This window comes from Vanessa atalanta, chromosome 15 (genome assembly GCF_905147765.1).
Source record: "Vanessa atalanta chromosome 15, ilVanAtal1.2, whole genome shotgun sequence".
In the NCBI taxonomy this organism is placed as follows: Eukaryota; Metazoa; Arthropoda; class Insecta; order Lepidoptera; family Nymphalidae; genus Vanessa; species Vanessa atalanta.
Window position 1 is genome coordinate 4,491,642 of NC_061885.1, and position 19,505 is coordinate 4,511,146.

General features: G+C 31.6%; 1 protein-coding gene across 2 annotated transcripts in view; it reads right to left on the bottom strand.

The window, feature by feature from the left end:
* The window catches only part of LOC125069447 (protein phosphatase 1 regulatory subunit 16A), a 32,797-nt gene extending 13,529 nt beyond the window's left edge, over positions 1-19,268 (bottom strand). For both annotated transcript variants that reach the window (XM_047678946.1, XM_047678945.1), the window contains exons 1-7: positions 19,047-19,268; positions 17,344-17,435; positions 5,344-5,495; positions 2,998-3,446; positions 1,206-1,331; positions 572-647; positions 211-352 (exon numbers count right to left, since the gene is read on the bottom strand). In XM_047678946.1, the coding sequence (XP_047534902.1) occupies positions 211-352; positions 572-647; positions 1,206-1,331; positions 2,998-3,446; positions 5,344-5,495; positions 17,344-17,423 (1,025 nt within the window). In that variant the 5' untranslated portion in view covers positions 17,424-17,435; positions 19,047-19,268. The remainder of the gene's footprint in view (positions 1-210; positions 353-571; positions 648-1,205; positions 1,332-2,997; positions 3,447-5,343; positions 5,496-17,343; positions 17,436-19,046) is intronic.
* Positions 19,269-19,505: the final 237 nt, after the last annotated feature.

Here is a 19,505-nt window from a genome sequence, read left to right on the forward strand (position 1 = left end):
TTATACTTAGTACTGAAGAACACACCGCGCCAAATGCTCATTAACGGGCCGAAATTAGGAAGGCTTACTGTCCACACCTCGGAATTTAGTTCACGTGCTAAAAAGCCCGGCCTTTCATTTCGACCGGACGGGACTGCTTACCGTCGGATCATAATACCATAGAATGAGACCCGTACACTAATATCGTCAGCATCGGAATGCGAAAGCTACCTGCTGGTGGAGGCGCTGGAGGAGGAGCGGCGGGCGGCGCGCAGACGCTCGCCGGCGACGCTGGCGGCGCGGCGCCGCACCTCCTCCTGCTCGGCCGCGAGGCGCAGGATGCGCGCGCGCATCTCGCCCTCCTCGCATATATCTGAAACCAGCTGCGCGTTATTGCGACGCTCCGAGCGACCTCTTTTGGTGTATGAAATTATCTCGGTTTATAATTCGTTGTTCATTTTCAAGCTAAAGGTAGATGCGATTGTCTGAGGGCCCGCTTTGACGGATACTATACGAATATAAAAATAATTAGTCATCTGTAGTGTAAATTTAATAGAATTTTAAATAAATTTATAGTAAACATCGTACAGACCTGCTGGCGTTTCGTCATGCTTGTTCCTTACATTGAGATCAGCTCCGTAATGTACCAGTACTTCTAATACTTCTAACTGTAACAATAATATAATTTTTATATAAATTAATTGTAATATCTTTAGGGTATAATGTGAAATTTAACATATTATATAATACACATCTTATTAACAGTCGAAAGTTTCATTCTTTTAATGATTAATTTATTGAAAAACAATTGAAAAATACGCCATTTTGATTAACACTACAGCCATTCGTGTACATTTACAAATTTAATGATACCAAAACTTTTGTCATTTTTTTTTTATATTATTTTGTTCAGAAGACACATGTGCCATTTTATTCTGATAGTTAACGGTCACCTTTAATCATCGATCCTAGCGCTTAAGAAATGTGTACAACTTCTGACGCCATTAATCAAACCGCCGGTATCATCTTCTGTGATTTGTTGTACTTGAAAGTAATAACACAACACTGGCTCACTTACCTTCCAAACCAGAATACAGAAATATAAAGTATTACTTTTTGGCGGTAGAATAATTGATGAGTAGGTAGTAATAACCCGAATAGGTCTGCACAACAGTTTTATTAATCTATAAAGCAATCTATCCCGAAGAGTAAAGTAATTCGCTCACATGTCCCCAGCAGGCGGCGGCGTGCACGGGCTGCCACATGTCGTGGTCCACCACGTCGGAGGACGCGCGGTGCTCCAGCAGGAACTCCACCACCTTGATGTAGCCGTTCGCTGCCGCCACGTGGAGCTGAAGATAAAAACAATCAATTTAAACAAACTTGCTGCCTCAAGCTAAGTCGCCCTTACAATTTAATTCTTTTGTGGATAATTATTAACTCATACGGGAATTAGTTATATTATTAAATCAATTAAACATATACATATATGTTGGTCAGAACTCTATTAGCACTTTCCAGACTTGAAGCGCAATTCCGATTCTCTAGGCATCATTATTAATAACAGAAATCTCGGGTTTATTGTTAAAAAATCGAAAAACTAAATAGATCGTTGAACGAAATTACTTTATCTATATTATATTATGTATTCAATAAGACACAATGAAATAAATAAACAGCTTTTGAGTACAATCAAATGATAAGATATAAAACAATGAGAAAAAATAATTTGAATAAAACCGTATATAATAGAAGAGGACCAAGAGTAAGACCATCTCTTTAGGTCCATCTTAAAGATCTCATGAAGAGGGCATAACACCTTTAGCTCACGTGACGATTTCTGCAAGTTCGCTCTACTGTACTGCGTAAAACAACTACGTTCCAAGCTTGTCATTGGACACTCATCATGCCTTTATTTGAATCTTAAATTTGTTATAAATTTTTATAAAATTAGATGCAATATTTTCTTGTTATTTCTAATTTTTATTTGTTACGTCATAAAACTCATATTAATTTCTTAAATATAAATCAGGGAATCTAATAGAGTTAGAACGATATCATAAACAATTTTATCGTGGTCAATTTAAACACTTAATAAAATAGTTCATTATTAAAAGCAACTTGATATGCACATCGTGTTAAATTTCAAGACCAATTGATTTATATTTGCGTGTAGTAATGAAAACGAGTCCCAGTGACGTCAATCAGAGTAATTCCTTAGAAGGAAAATGTACTGAACTGTTGCTTATTTTAATACATCAAAACAAGGTTATACATTCCTTTGAAAGAAAAGTAACACTTAAAAACATTAACTTTTACGCTAAAGGGTAAAAAATAAATTAAAAAGTAGACTCTTAGAAGCACTCTTGATTCGACATTTTACAATCACCCAAATAGTAATCTTGTAAAAGTAATAAGCTATCGCTGATTCGGAATGTAGATTCAAACTATTGCCTAATATTTTTGAGTATATATTGATTTTTATCTAGAAGGTTGCTTAGTAAATATACTTTGGATAACTAATTATAATAATGAATAATAAGATAAGAATAAGAAAACCCCGAAATGCTAGTCTAAGCTAATCACTTTTTTTGCTTTAACTTTAACAAATGTCATTCTAATATCATATTATTTGACGCTATCTTTATTTTATGCCTGTGGACACTAAGTTGTTTTAATACACTTGTCTCCTTTTAGTATCAAATAATTTTTCGTTACTTAAAAATTTCGTTAATTAATAAGTACATTTAACCAGCCCTATCCATTTAAATGAGGAACTGAACTGAAACTTCTTTATTATTGTGTGATTAATTTAATTGTAATGTATTTTTTATGAATTCCTTTTATTAATTTAACATGCAATAAATAGTGCTTGGCTGTTGCAATGTGGGTTAATACAATAAAAAGTCCAATCACCATAACTTAGAATGAAATATGGTAGACGATCTTTGTTTTAAATAACTATTTAGATTTAAGGTCTGTTTAAACTTTGTATTTTAAGATTAAACTTAAACTTACCAAAGTTGCACCCTGGCTGTCTCTCGGCTCGTCTAAGTCCATCCCTTGCTTGACCAATTCGTCGACATCCAACAACATTTGCATCTCTGTCGCCGCCCGGGTCTCATCTATCAGCCCCTGTGTCACTCCTCTAGCAGCCATTTCGCTTTCGATGGCATCCAGTGTCCTCTCCTCCTCGCAGATATCGTAAGGCATGTTTCCATCGCCGTTTACTGCCAGAAGATTCGCTCCACGCTGTATTAATATTCTAACAAGATTTAGGTTTCCGCAAGTAGCTGCCGCGTGTAGTGGAGTCCATTTTTCGCTGTCTTCCGCGTTTACGTTTGCTCCGTGATCGAGGAGTAATCTCATCATGGCTTCGTTATTGTCGATGCAGCATTGATGTAATGCGGTTAAACCGTCTTCGTTCGTTGCGTCGGGGGTTACGCCGCGTGCTAAAAGTCTTCGAACTATAATGAGAACATGAATAATTATATTAGTAACAGCTTACAAATGCCCCCGTGATGAGCAAAATGCATAATTTGTGGAAAACAAACTCTATAGCCGAAACGTCTTGTGTCCGTATCAAAACCGTCACTTTTTAATTAAGTCCCAAATTGATCAATTTGTGTAACATCTTATATATTTTGTAGTTGTCGCCCGCAGTTCACCCGCGTTTTAGGGGTCGGTCGACAAGTATTAAGTATAACAAAAGTAACCCTGCTTTTTCTTGAAAATCAAACTTGCTTCATACCAAATTTCATCCAATTCTTATCAGTAGTTTGGCCGTAAAAAAGCAACAGACAGACAAAGTTACTTTCGCGTTTATAATATTACTATATATTTTATCATAGCTCAAAAATGTTCCACCGATGTTGAATTCAAATAATTACTAATGACAAGAAAAGCCATTTAAATAATAAAATCATGTTCTATTGGTTAGATAAAAGTAACAGTTACACGGGTTCCCTATTGCAGTTATAATCAACTCTCCACAGCATAATTATCGATTCGAACTAGTGGAAATTAAATTGAATGAGCTTATTGCTCTATGGAACAATGTAAAGGACAACGATGATTAACAAATAAACATTAATTCAATGACATATTCTAATATCACACGAGAATTGTATACATCCATGGCGTATTTTCTTTTGTAAAAATCTAATCGATAGGAGATTAGGAATGTCTACGTATGCAATATGTTTGTGTAGTTCGCAGTGCCTGATAATGATAATGTCTCCGAGATGAGGTCACCTACATGGAACTAGTCGTAAACATACTATAATCTATGCACTATACATGTTACATTGTGATTTATTATGTAAACTAAATTGTTTCGATAATTTAATAAAAAACATAATTGTTTTGAATAAATACTTATTTAAAATATAATTATTATTTTATTTCATAATTAATAATAGTAATATTTTTTACATCACTATTTTCATTTACCTTAAATGTCCCTATATAAAATCCCCTCAACTATGCAACTGTTCTTAATGTAAATTTATTTAACGCTCCATAGAATAATTATGAATTATTAATAATATTATAGCACTAAAAAATATTTATTTATGATTCTCTGTGAAACGTACAAAGAATTAACGAGATTTTGCTTACGTCATCAAACTGTTCTTGACCTGAATAATATTAAATAGCAAGTACACTATTTCACTTTCGTCTAATTTCGTACGCTTTTTACTTTCCCCGTTACACGGTGATGATCTATACTAAATTCTTAACTGAAATATTACATTGCTAAGAAATAACAGCTCATTAAAAAAAAATAGACCTTTTGATAAAACTTTTGCGTCAAAAACGTTCGTCACATGCTACATGTAACAACGTTGCACTAAAATTCAACCTTGAAGTTTTACTCTTATCGCGCTAAAGAAGGTAACGACGATAGCATGTTACATATAGGGACACTAACTCTACTTTTGACCTTATTCTAAAGGTATAAACCCTAAATTTTTTACTAACATCAACAACACAATTGAAGAATGTTAGCTGTATGTAGTTGAAGGATCTTGACATGGTTTTATTTTGGATCTTGATTATTTTTTTTCCTCACTACAAAATATTTATTCAAAACACGCAAAATATTGTCATATTGCGCTGCTAACAACGAAAGTCACTTAAATGAAACGAATACAACCTATAACATTGTGACTAGTGATCCAACATTCAATTCGATTGAAAACATAATCATAATATTTCCATTTAAGAACGTAAGCCAGCAATATAGAGCTATAATAACTTAATGTTTTTCGAACGCCGTCCCGCTGATTATATATTTTAATATATGAGTATTGGTGGGTCTGGCTATGTTAACTAATATGCATGTATATTATATGTAATCACCTTCCTCGATGTCGTTCCTCGCCGCCGCCTCGAGCAACATGACGCTATCACTAAAGTATATGCTTCGCTTGTTGCTCTTCTCACGTTTTGCTCTCGTCCTCGCCCACTCCTTCTCTCTCTGCTGCCATAGCTTCAACTGCTGCATACGTCGTCTGAAATTGCACATACCACTTAAGTAATAATATCAACAATAATAAGACGGACATCATAACATCCCCTTTAATCCGGTAATGTTATGGATTGTTTCGATCTTTGAAAAAATAAATAAATAAGTCATAAATACCGGTACATCATTCTTATATGATTTAACAGTAACACTGCAGATACACCTATCATGCCAAAAATAGCAGAGACAGCCGTCAAACTCTTTATCATCAACATCAAACGTCCGATAAAAATGCTACCGAAGTTTATCGATGAAAACTATTGGGTATATTTGTTTTTGTTTTTTCTCATTTCGTATCTAAATGTCTGACACCTATTATATATTACATTTAACATTTACTTTATAATTTAAATTAAAATAGAAGCAAAGTTGATCACGTGGTAAATTAAAAAACGCCTAAAAGAATAAAGGTCGAATAAAAAGAAAATAATATTACCATTCATATTGCCCTTATTAGAAAAACAGACTTAAAGGAGCCTACCAGATGGTTACCTACTTCGCTTGTCTTTTTCGCACAGTTCAAATATACATATATACCTTGTAAACTACAGTATTTAAATAATTTACCTACGTTTAGTAAAAAACATATCAATTAAATATTTATACAAAGGTGGACACTTACATCATTGAAAAGGCTCGAATAAAACAAACTGTATCGGTGCATTTTACCGTATGCAATTTAACAGAGAATGTTATTGAAATTGCATTTATTATAACATGTTTGTGCTTAAAAATTACGAACCAAGCTATACGTGTGAGCGTGACATACCGGCTGAAACCGGTTAAGGAGCGGAGACATTTGCGAGCTGCCAATCCAGGATACGTACGAGTATATATAATTAAATCTTATATCTACGAAACTGGGACACTTACAAAACAAATTGTTACATTATTATTATTAATTTAATTACGAAGTTTGCAACACGTTATAGACATTACCTTTGCTTTGAAATTGTACAAGAAGATTACTATCAACCGGTGTGAGTTTATAAAGAGACTGAGATTTGAATACTGAAACTTCGTGATTTTAGTATTAACGTGTTTAATTTACGAATAAAAGTGTATTGTGCCGTCACATTTTCACACTGTTATTGTAAATCAATTTACACATACGAGCTAAATTATTATTGTTATTTATTTTTGTAACACTTAAAATAGATCTATGAGGCCGTTGCGTCAAGTAAGATTCCATTGCTCTGATAACTGTGCAAGAATTATAGGGAAACTAGATATTAGGTAGGCGTATTAGATAACAGTAATAGTACGCATAAGAGATGATTAGTTATATCTTTGAGATTACAAAATGTGTGACTTAAAATCCTTTTGCTATTTTAATAATAAATTTATCAATCATTATATTATGTTTTTTTAAATAGAAGGTCCGTCATAATGATAAGTTACAAGTTTCCGTCTCGGGTATCGTCTGCGTGTGATGGGGTAGCGGGTGTTAGGTGTCCTATTTTCTGTATTCCCGCGACAACATGTATACAAAATTTCATGATTATCCGTTGAGATAAGACGTGAAAGCGTAACAAACAAACAAAAACTCTCGCATTTATGTGTTATTTTTTTTAGATGACACTCGCAAAAGCTTCGCTGAGACAATTCTTAAATTCTTAAACCAAAATTAGTAGTATAACATTAATTATCTGTACAATTGAAGACTAAGAATATTTGTTCTGTAATCATTTCTATATTTCATTTTTACATATATATATGCTTTATGACGAATGAAATAATTATAATGTAACAATTCGGTATAATACATACGACGTAAGCTGCAAGGAGACGCCGTATGTAAGACTGGAAAACCCGTGAAAATCTATGATCAATAGTGGACGTAATTTGCAGAGTAAGTCTTGGTCGTTTTTAACATTTAAACATAATTGACATAATTTAGCTTCGATGCACCTGACGATGTCCTCCTGACCGATATTAGCCACGGCGACGATTCTCAAGGGAGACTAATCAACCGCGCATGACACAGTATAGCTCACAAGCATGCTATTCTATTCCCTTCACTCTCATAGTCCACTGGGGCTCCAATCCGACACAACCGGAAACAGTTCAGACTGACCAACCGATTTACGTGCTTTCCGAGACAAGGGAGTGTAAAATCTTCAAAGCCTATTTGTACTTCTGTTTAATGACTAGAGATTTGAACCGAGAACCTCGGGATTTATAACCTTATAAGCCAGCTGCTAAACCAACAAGACAGTAACGAGAATTGCGACTTCATGTACAAAGCATAACAATTATTATTAATTTGGTTCTATAATATCGTATCTCATATATTCTCTTACGAATTGTCATGGTAAATTTGTAACACGTGTCTGTTTATGAAATTTAACCGCCAAGTTATAGAGGTCCATGACACGAACATGCAATTAGACATATTTCAATCACCTCAGCCTTCATTTTACAACTAAACCCGCATCTAGCATGGGGTAATAATTTGTTCGCATGCAATCGTAAAAAGTGAAAACGTTTTCACTTTATACCAGAGAGATATATATTCTAATGAGATTATATCAATGGATAAACTAAGCTATTCTAATTGGCTTACATACAAATACTTTGTTTATTTTACTGCTAATGAAACAAAAAAAATTACGTGTTAATAATTTGATGTAAATTAATTAGGGATATTGTAAGAAAACAATTTACTTCTTGTTCCAGTAATTAAACGGAAATAAAGAAAGTGCTCATAATAACTCTTTTCATTTATTTTTAACGAAAACTTAAAATTAACGCTCGTCACATCAATAGTCTAAATTAAAACTGAATGAAACTGCGAAGCTACTTACGCGTTTGTTTTTCTTTAGCAGTTTCTTCAGTAACGCATTAAAAAAAAAACGATAATTCAACGACATTAAATGCGATACACATACGTAATATACATTATTCTATTGAAATAGGTGTTTATTTCAACATTCATTCAATTATTGTATGTGTCTTTCAATTACTATAATAATAAAACTACTATGTACAATATATCGCTATCTGCATTCCATTATCAATTTTACGGTTAGCATAGAAGCCTATTGCTTCTTATCACAGACATATACCGTCGAATTTCAATGAGCTATATACTATTTTTAAAATAATCAGTATAAATAAGATATTGCGATTTTACTATTGATAATAAAAATAATCGAAAATGACTATTACTTAATAAAGTTTTAAAAATCGTAAATGAAATACAACGCACAGCCTAAACCAGTGACTCTAACAGGATGAAAGAAATAAAATTTCGTGCAAAATGGAACGTAAATAAGCACGAAGAATTGATTTTTATATGATATTTGCCTTATTATTTATTTCAAGTTTGAAATATTTAAAGGCGTGTGTGTGGAATTCGGGATGAAAGGTTATTTGGAAATTCGCCATTTTTGATGTTAGGAATATGAAAATGAAAATTGGTAGTAATGCTTACGTTTAAGAGTAAAAACCATGTTATATCGCTTTTGAAAATTAATGTACAGAGGAAATTAAGGATTCATTTACCAATTTCAATTTATAAATCAATTAAGGGTGACTGACATGACGTTAAACGAGGTTACGGAGAATTCTTAAAAATTTTTGATGGTTTTGTTAATAAAGTACAATAATCAAGGCTAGTTAAGTATGTAAGAACACTCGCCGGTACACAAATATCGGTAAATAAACACAAAAGACTTAATTAACTTAAGAGCTTAGATGGACCACTGTCTGAACACGTGAATCTTAACCTCAGATTGCGGGTTCAAACCCGGCCAAACATGTCTGAGTATTAACATACTTAATTTGTGTTTATACTACACTTCGGCGTCCGTGGTGATGGGAAACATCATGTGAACCAACCCGCATTAGAGCAGCGTGTTGGAATAAGCTCCACACATTTTCCTTAAAAGGAGAGGAGGTCATTAGTATCATTGGCCTCGACTTATTTCATTTATTAGGCGCAGCGCATTGTTTTCCTTCTTAGTTTAACTCTCTAGTCATAACCTCAGTTCCCTACTACAGACTTGTATAACATATCATCACCTACCCGTTCCCTAGATGCCTTATACATATCTAAAATGTACACGAATACCTAATACACTTATAATATGACATTCATTATAATTCATCGTGATAATTCAAGTTTATAAATAATTTAATCATAATGATATAATCCAATCATGAAAAAAAAAAAACATTTACATTTATGCATATGTGATGATAATGTCCTCTTGAGCGATTTTGTCCAATAGAAAAATTGCACGGGATATTATATTTATTATTGTGTACCGATGTTTGAGCAAGCACAAGTGCATTCTCTCAAAACCAATAACAATCTAAATAATCATTATTCAAATTGACTCATAAAAGCAATTTTAAATCGTAGTGTTAATAGTAAATTAAATTTAAAACTATTATACACCGTATCGGAATGTATTCTATCGAGATGAACCGACAATAAATAAGTAGTTAATCTTCTCTACCAATTTACATAGGAATGATAATTAAATACAATTAAATTTATTATTTGTCTTTTATGAAATCAATGAATACTAATTCCCTGCATTTTTATCATCATTACAGTGTTTTATTTATCAATGTTTCTTGACGTGATATTTAAATTTATAAATAGACCTAGTAAAAAATATCTCTTTTTATAGAAACGAAAACCATACCCTAAGAAGAAATATTTATTCTACGAAGTCGCAAACTAGGTTCTGTGCTAGGGATACCTTTATTCCTCGTATTTATACAATGATTGACGCTGTTTCTTTAAAGTAGATTTACATTATTATTGTGTATATACATGAAATTGTTGTTAACATTTTGTTCATCATGAGTGTAAGGTCGTGTAACAGCTTGTATTGTAAATAACCGTTCATGCTTACAAGATTACATACGTGATAATGGAACAGCTGTTGGATATAGCTGAACACTAATGCAGAACATATGTACGTTTGTTTGCCACATGTTATATTTGAAAAATCGCTGCATATAATCAATATTATTCGAAAAAATCTTAACTTAACATTGATAAAAAATATTAACCTTATCATACATCATAAATTACTTTAAAACGTTCTGTTATGACATTTCTCACATTATTTTAAAATCACGTGCAAATGGGTGACCTGGTTATGACTGAGTTCATTGACATTAAAAGAGACATTAATCATTCTTTAACAACACTAGACGACAGCAGGCCGAATTCAAATTAAAAAACACTTTACTCTGGGAGGCTTTAGGGCTTCGTACAGATGATGCCGCAGTCGCGGCGAATATTGCACACACTATTGCAGTCCGGAGCTAGTTTTTTTTTTTTAATTGTATAGTTGGCAAACGAGCAGGAGGCTCACCTGGTGGAAAGTGACTACCACCGCCCATGGACATCTGCAACACCATTGCAAATGCGGTGCGGCCAGTATTGCAACTTAGACATCGTGTTCAGTGTACACGAAGCTTTAAGACTTCGGAATCAATAAGAATAGTTCTACAGAGCCGTTACTACCGACGGGAAATCAAATTCTACCAACAAGAGCAGATATCAAAGATAAAAACTGATCAGTTACTAGTTAGGTTAAGGCCCAGGTTCTAATCGATATTAAGTTTTTTTGCATGGTATGACAGTCGCTTGATACATTTAAACGAGGGAAATATACATTTCATCATTATAAAAGCTATACTTTTGGTTATTAGTACGTTTACTGTGCAAATTCCCTTTTATACTACAAACATAGATAAAACAGCGAGGCTAATCATTAATCAATATAGCATTTTGGCGCGAAGATATCAGCAATAGTGGAAATCCATCACGTTACAATTTTATGAATATCGCAGTGGGTTAGAACAAGTGAATTTAACCCAAAGTTCAAAACCGAGCAAGCACCACTGAATATTCATGTTATATTTGTTGTGTTGTGTGTTACACATGTTAATCTTCAAATGGAGAAGCAGTAGCGGGAAATATCTGCTATAGCAGATATACAAAATATATATATTCTTTATTGCACTTAAAAAGACAAGAAAATATGTATTATTTTAAATACATGTATTCTTATTGCCTAGTTATATTTGTTTACAATACTCATTTTGACGAGTATTATAAAAAAAATTATAACTAGGCAAACTCTTTACCAAATTTGTAGATTAAATGTTAATTTAATATATCCATATTAAATATTATACGAAAATATACTAATTACGACAAAACATTATCTTAAAATGGCGTATCTAAATCATTATATCTCTGTACCTACAAATACAATAAATTTCAGCTGAAATGCTTCAATATGTCAACGTTATCTTACATCTGATATATTGTTTGATATGTATAGATAATATGTTCTATTCAATAAAATAATAATTTCAAACATTTGTCTCGAACAAGTGAAAATAAAACGCCTATGAACGTGATGTCCTCCTATGTATATTCCGTTTGATGTCAACGGAGACCAGCCAACTACGCTAGTGATACAGGACGAAATGGGTATACACTTTCGGGCACTCAGTTTAGTGCACAAGTGTGTCCACAATTCTTATTTTCTCACTGATATTACAATGGGATGGCAATCCGTTGCGTTGCCGACCGGATTGCGTTCAGGTGCAAGACACAGGCTTTGGATGTTTTCCGAAACACGTGAATGTAACCATTGTTTAATTCCAAACTGCGGGTCGCTACTGAGAATTTCGAGACAAAAAATTGTAATATATATTTTTAGTGATCTGACCTGATTTAAAGCTAGGACTTCGGAACCTGCAGCCTTATAAGTTGACTATCAATGAGTCAACTAAAGGTAATAAAAGTAGGTCGTTACGCATTCGCATTTTCTCTCGCTGGTCAAGATCTATAAAGCGCGCTTTCAATATAGTGTTCGTTTCCAATCTTTTACCAAAACTGCGACAACATACAATTTAATAAATAAAAAACAAAAGCGTAACAAAGCGATTAACTTGCTTTTTTGATGATATAGATATAAAGAAAAAAAAAGCTGTAATCGTAGTGTTACATTAGGCAGGAAATTATCAGTGGCTTTTACAATTTAGCGTAGATGTAACCGGGTCTAGTACACGTACATTTTAACCGAAATTCTACCCGGGTTCTACCCGGACATGCACCACTGAATTTCCATAATAGCATCCCGTGCTGAGATTTGTAAATTCAATTTCTTGGAGAAGATTATGAAAAATTTGAAGTTGTTTATAATTTTTATTTGTATACAATATATCAGACGGTATATAAACATACAGTTTATGATATTTGGCACGTATTCAAATAATAAAAAAATTACAACTCAAAATATATATGAACTGGCAAATAATAAAATTAGGTACGTTAATCTTAAAATTAGTTTAGGTTTGGGTTACACAAATATTAAATACATTATTACACTACATTTTTTTCTGTTCAACTATTCAGTATAGATAACCTGGTGGGTTTTATATTAATCCTTCAATTAGCAAAACAGAATTGTTTTCGGTTATTTTAATTAAGTAATCAACGTTTTTTACAATAGCTATTGAAGCGAAACGTTTATGAAGCATCGATATCTCTGTTCCTTCAATAGTAAATTTGACTATTCATTCATTAAAAAATAATGACGAAGGATTCATATTATGAACAATGATAGAATTAGATATAGAAGAAATTAAAAAATAGTTTTCAAAACGTAATATATTAAAAAATATACCGAAGTCAAACCTTTCCAAGGGAAATGTTGGTTGTATTTTTAAAACAATATTAAATTGTAGTTTACGTATACAATAAGATATTTATAATTATATCCTGTAGAGAAATGAACGTCCGCTTTTGTAATAAACAAGTCATTTGTAACGCGTACTGATGGAGGCTGCGGCCGCTGTGAGAGGTTTGTTGGTAATGTTCGATTTACGTCCGTGTATTACAGTTATTATTGATACAAATTATGAACCATAAACATAATTACTATCGGATATATTTGATATTTACAGCTCTTTTTAATTTATTAATTTATATACTAAAAAACCTCCTTCAAAGGATTGATTTTAAATATTTATTAATTACCCAGATTGCGAATAAAAATATTTACATACTATGAATTTTTTTTTAAATATTCCATCCAAAACTAGAACCTAGGAACAAAACAAATTGCTACTTATTAATATGATATATATATATAAACATACATGCATATGTGTGTGTTTGCGTAACGTAAATTTCGCAATAAAGTGTAACAATCGAGTTTACGAGGTGACCATTTCCAGCTTGCGTCGAGTGAAAGTATGAGAAAAGTGAGTATCATATCATGACTAACATTACGCATAACTAAGAATTTAATCTTAATTTTATGGATATTAAGTAAAATGTAAGTCCTATTAGAGAACGGCTATCATAACTAACTTAAATCGGTTGTTTAATCGAGTGACGTCATCTCGTTTCGTGTCGTTTAGTCACAATTATTTTTATATCTTTCATCTACATTAATCGTATCTGACCTTAGATATAATTATTTTAAGCATGAACACTTTAATTTGGATTCGGGTAATTGTAAAAAAATATATTTAACGATTTTCTCCGGTCTTAAGTGGCGATAAATTATGAAAATGTTTCATTTAAACACTGTACTTAGGAAAATGTTTTCTAAGAAAATTTTCCTAAGTCATTATTCATATCGATATCAGTAGTTACCGATTCCGTGTGGGACACGGAATCGGTAACTACTAAAAAAATAAACCAAAACAGACTGAAACTAATTCCTAACGTTTCTCAACTTTACAACTTTCATCACAAAGTTTTTATTTTTTGAGAAAAAAATGTAAGAAAAAATAAATGTGTGTACCAAAAACAATCTCAAGCCTTCCAACCTCAATTCAAAATAATAACTTTCTAGCAATTCCAAATTATCTAAGTTCAAGGTCGTTTTCTGACACGTTGTGTATAGAAAATTTAGTCTTACAAATGTTAATACACTCGATTCAATCCAAACTTAATTATAAGTTATAACCCTGTCTAAATAACGATACAGCGTGGGTAAAGATAGCCTTTACTGAGGCAAAACCAATGTCCTATTAAGAGACTAGACCTTGCTAGTGTCTTAATAGGAGATTGGCTAAGACAAAATCAAATTAAATAAATCAGAGATTGCGAGAACAAAACCTCTGATGAACATTTTCTTAATCATATGAAATCTAATGTGAATAAGTTAAGCAAAAAGAATAAAAAAACGTCTATAAATAAATCTGTACAATAGAACAGTCTTATCGCTAAGAGACCACATCCAGACGATCTTTAAACACAGGAAATAAGAATTATAGTTTATAGACAAACAATGGCGTACAAGGATATACTCGTAGTACAGCAATGCTTGGAAGTGTAAGCTCTTACCGGAAACTGTGGTCAAACCGAGTAAATTGATACTTTGTAATAACCAGGTGGTTTTAAAACGAATCTCTTGCAATCATAACCAAACAATAGCGTTAATAAAATCCTAATTCAATTTACGTATCGAAGATTATTAGTATTAAAGATACATCAGATTTTTATTATATACTACTGTATATATTATTTATGATTCGATTGTCTTTATCCTATTTACTTTGTATCGTAGAGTATCAAAGCATAAAAATGGAAAAAATAACTGCCGGCAGCCTGCCTTGTCTGACTACTCCTTGAGAATTATTTAGCTGGTTGTTTTATGGAATTGAGACGACGCTGACGTACTAGGTTTTTGGTTGCACCTAATAAATATTTGGACAGTTTTATACAACCTGTTACAATTTTACTCCGTTCAAACGATATTTACGGGTACTACTACAATTAAAAATTTTAAGTATAAACCCCATAAATATTCCACCGCTAGACGAAGATTTGTAACAAATCGTTGACACATTTTTATAATAGAACATTTCTCATATAATTCCAGCGCTATAAAGTTTACGATAATACAGAATCATAACCGGTTTCGTAATTTCTGTTGCGTTGTTATACGTACAGACAAACTTTTGACATTTGCTGCCTAATGACATAAATTTATAGAAGATTCGTGGTTTGTTGTAGCTTCGCACGCATATCATTATTGATCTTATCTGCGTTGGTATCACTACTGTCGAAACATTCAACGCGTTCAACCTTCCCAATCCATCAAATCTTGTCTTTTATATCTATTATACTAAACTTACTATTATTTTACTTTATAAACATACAAATACAAGACTGAATTATTAACAAATAAAACTGATTATTAACAATCAATATCATATACACAATAATATTAAAAAAATTATTATTTTATACCTATCTAGCTAATCCTATAAGCCTATAGATGTTATCTTGGGCACCACGTTCAATCTACGAAGTAAATACTTCGTCGATCTGGCAACAAATGTGACAAAATGTATCAGTTACATAATTAATTTACACAGTTCAACGATCGAACTACACCTATAGAAATGATTATTGATTTGCATGAATTTAATACAAGGTCAAAGAAAGGTTAGATTACTATTGCAAATGGACCCATTTGATAGTAGGTGGTCATCACTGGTCAGAGCCGTTGTTACTGTAACACATTAACTATTTCTTACACCGACAATACGGTGCAATCGCGCAGGTTTCGTCTGTTGACAATAAAAGTACTTATGTATTTTATAAATGAAATTTTGCTTATATGTTGCCAGGGGTACCTAAACAAAAGGACATAGGGTACATAACACCTGCACAACATCCTCTCAAATGCGGGCGAATCTGAGGGCGGCAACTAGTGTATCTGTTTCTTTCTGTGCTCAATTGTGTAACTATAATTATATTTAATACATGTATATGTGTTTAAATATCTTTACCTTTATTCCTACTATAATATATGAATATGTTAGCTGGACTATTAATGTGCTCATCGACATTCTCATTAAGTTCACATAGTGCCTGATTCATGCGACACCTGCTCCATGAATAATAGAACTTTACATTATTGTTTTCTATAAGCAAATTTAAACAATCATATCAATTATATAATGGATATAATCTTTAAAATACGCTAATTTGACAGGACTCAAAAAATTCTATCTCTTTTTTATGTTTGCAGTTGGAAAGGATAGCACGATCTTAGATGAAGCTGATAAATGACCTTGAATGTTTATCTCTACACCCTTAAAAACGGAACAATATCTGATAGTTGAACAACAGATACTTGAACAGTAAGCAATTTTGTGAGACAATTATTTTAAATGCAAAAGTAAAAAGTTAATTTAATAATTTATTCAACACATTACTAGGTATATAATTATTATTTAAATGGTACTTTAGTTACTTTTCACTACATAGTATAATACAAAGCCGCTTCTCGCTATCTATCCTGTACCTGTGTATGCTTAGATCTTCAAAAATACGCAACGGATTATGCTGCGATTTTTTAAATAGATTGGGTGTTTCAAAGGGGAAGGTTTATATATATATAATAAATCCATTATATAGTAGAGAAACACTGATAATGTGATGTAATTAATAAACACATTTTTTGCGCGAACCCTACGAGATAGATGAAAATAACATACTATAGTATTGTAAACCTTAAAAATGTCTACAAAAAAGGCATTTATTTAACATTTTACTTAAGGCAAAGGTATTAAAAGTTTAACAATATGGCTATTTACAACATGAATATTTTCGAACATATTACAGATTTAAAATGCAGGGACATAGCGGTTTGTATGTTCTAATGACATAAAAAGCTGTAAGTTGTATATAAAGACATTTTGTAGTATAATTAGTATCAGCATTGCACCTATGCAAAGCGGTGGTGGGTGGCTAGTAATAAATAACTTAGAAATCTATAAAATAACTAGAAATAATGAATAGAATAAATAACTAGAAATCGTACCTTCGAGCCAAGTGGAGCCTCTCTTGTGTAGTTAGATGCTCCACCTGAGCCATCTCGGCTACCAAATCCGAATGCTCCATTCTTGCTGCTATCTAAAAAAATACAAGATATACTTTGTTATTATAAATATACGACTAACAACATTCATTAATATAAATTTAAATTGTGTTATAAAATAATTTTATTCTTTTTATTGAACACAATGAACTTAAACATTCATTATTTACTCAATAAAATAGTATTAATTATATTATTATAATCCTTATCATATACATATATATATATATAAAATATAACCATAAATATATATAATTGTATGTGTAATACATCTTATTGTCAAAAGCAGTTAATTTGTTTATTTTTTTTTCATATATACAATAGCATCCACTGCAGTTTTCCCTGCATTAAATTTTGTTAATACCAGTTTTATACAGTTGTTTGATTGATCAAGGTGTTTTGTATGGACTATAGGTTTGTGCTAGACCCCAATTTCGACTTATTCAACACAATTAGTCTGTGATTCTGTCGAGATTGTGTTGATTAAACTATAATCCTAAATAAATGAATACTGCCAATTTAATTGTACAGATTGTTAATGGCAGTGGTGATTAAATAAATATATATAAAAATTCATCACTTCACCTAATAAGACCATTAAATATAGATAGATTTTGAGATTAGTAAATTGATGCAATCTTTGATTTTTAAATATACTGTTATGATAAGAAAAATAGCTTAATGAGAAAACTGTAATGGGTTTCTTATACAAACTCTATCTATACTAATATTATAAAGAAGTAAAATCTGTGCTTGTATTTAGGGTTAATCTCCAGAATTAAAGATTCAACTCCAAAATAACTTCACATATCATATCATTTCCTTTATCCGTTACTAGTAAACAATATTATTAGGTAAAATTATATTCACTAAAACATTTAAAGTTAAATAAACAATGTTTATGGGTCACTTAGTGCATAACATTCTATCATATTATATTTTTATATAATTTTCAAAAAGAGAAGGTTGTTATACTTATATGGTTTATTATTTGTTCTTTTCCTTACAATACAAAACAAATTATTAATAATAATTATTATAAAAGATTAAATTTGTATCAATTACTTCAAAAATTAGTTACACTTATGGCTACACATAATATATACATACAGTTTAAATAAAAATTGTTTAATTTAACTTTCACCAAATATAAAACATTAAAAGATAATTACATTCATTGTCGAGTTAAAAACTGTTTATTTTGTACACATAACAACTGGTACGAATCAAAAACTGATATTTATCAAATATTTTATAATTATTTAAGTTACAGTAAACCCAATATTATTTCTTTAAAATTTTAATTGTAAAAATCAACGGAATCGGTTTTTTTGAAGGGAAAACTCAAGAATGAAGTACACTTGTTGATATCTATCCTGATAAGATTAGGATCCATGATAAATAAATGGCAATAGAATTCATTTTGTTCGGTGGACAGCTATAGGAGATAGGTGGAAGTATTTAGTTATTGTAAACAAGTATACCCATATTAACTTTAATAAAAATCGTAAACAATAACAAAGATTTAGAAAGGTCCCTTTCCATTAAAAAAAGTTGACGTATGCAAATTCTACTAAAAAAAATTCAAGCTCTGATAAAAATGTTCAAAAGCCCATTTACTCGTTATTAATTTCGATGACACTTACCGCTTTAATTATTTATTTCAATGCAAAAGTATGTTTCATTCTCGACTTGATAACTTTACCACTCATAACACACATAAACAATTAGCTTAACACATAATAGTGGCGAATTAATTAAGGTTTAAATCTTAACATAAAGGTTTACAGTTACGCGGCATTTTCCGTTATTTTTCATGAAAATTATAAACAGGAAGAAAAACTACTACACAACAAGCATACGGACTAGTGAGCGGACAGCGAACTACAGATAAATTATATCTTTAGAACATATGTCTGACTGATCACGTGATATGAATCGTCCAAAAAGTTATTAACGATTGGATGAATAATAATTAAAATTGAAAGATATACTACCTAATTATTTACTTTATGAAAAATTTCACGAAAAATTCGAGATATTTGATTTTTATTTTATTTTACTTTACATTAGGTATATCGTACGCAACGCCATCTAGTTAAAAT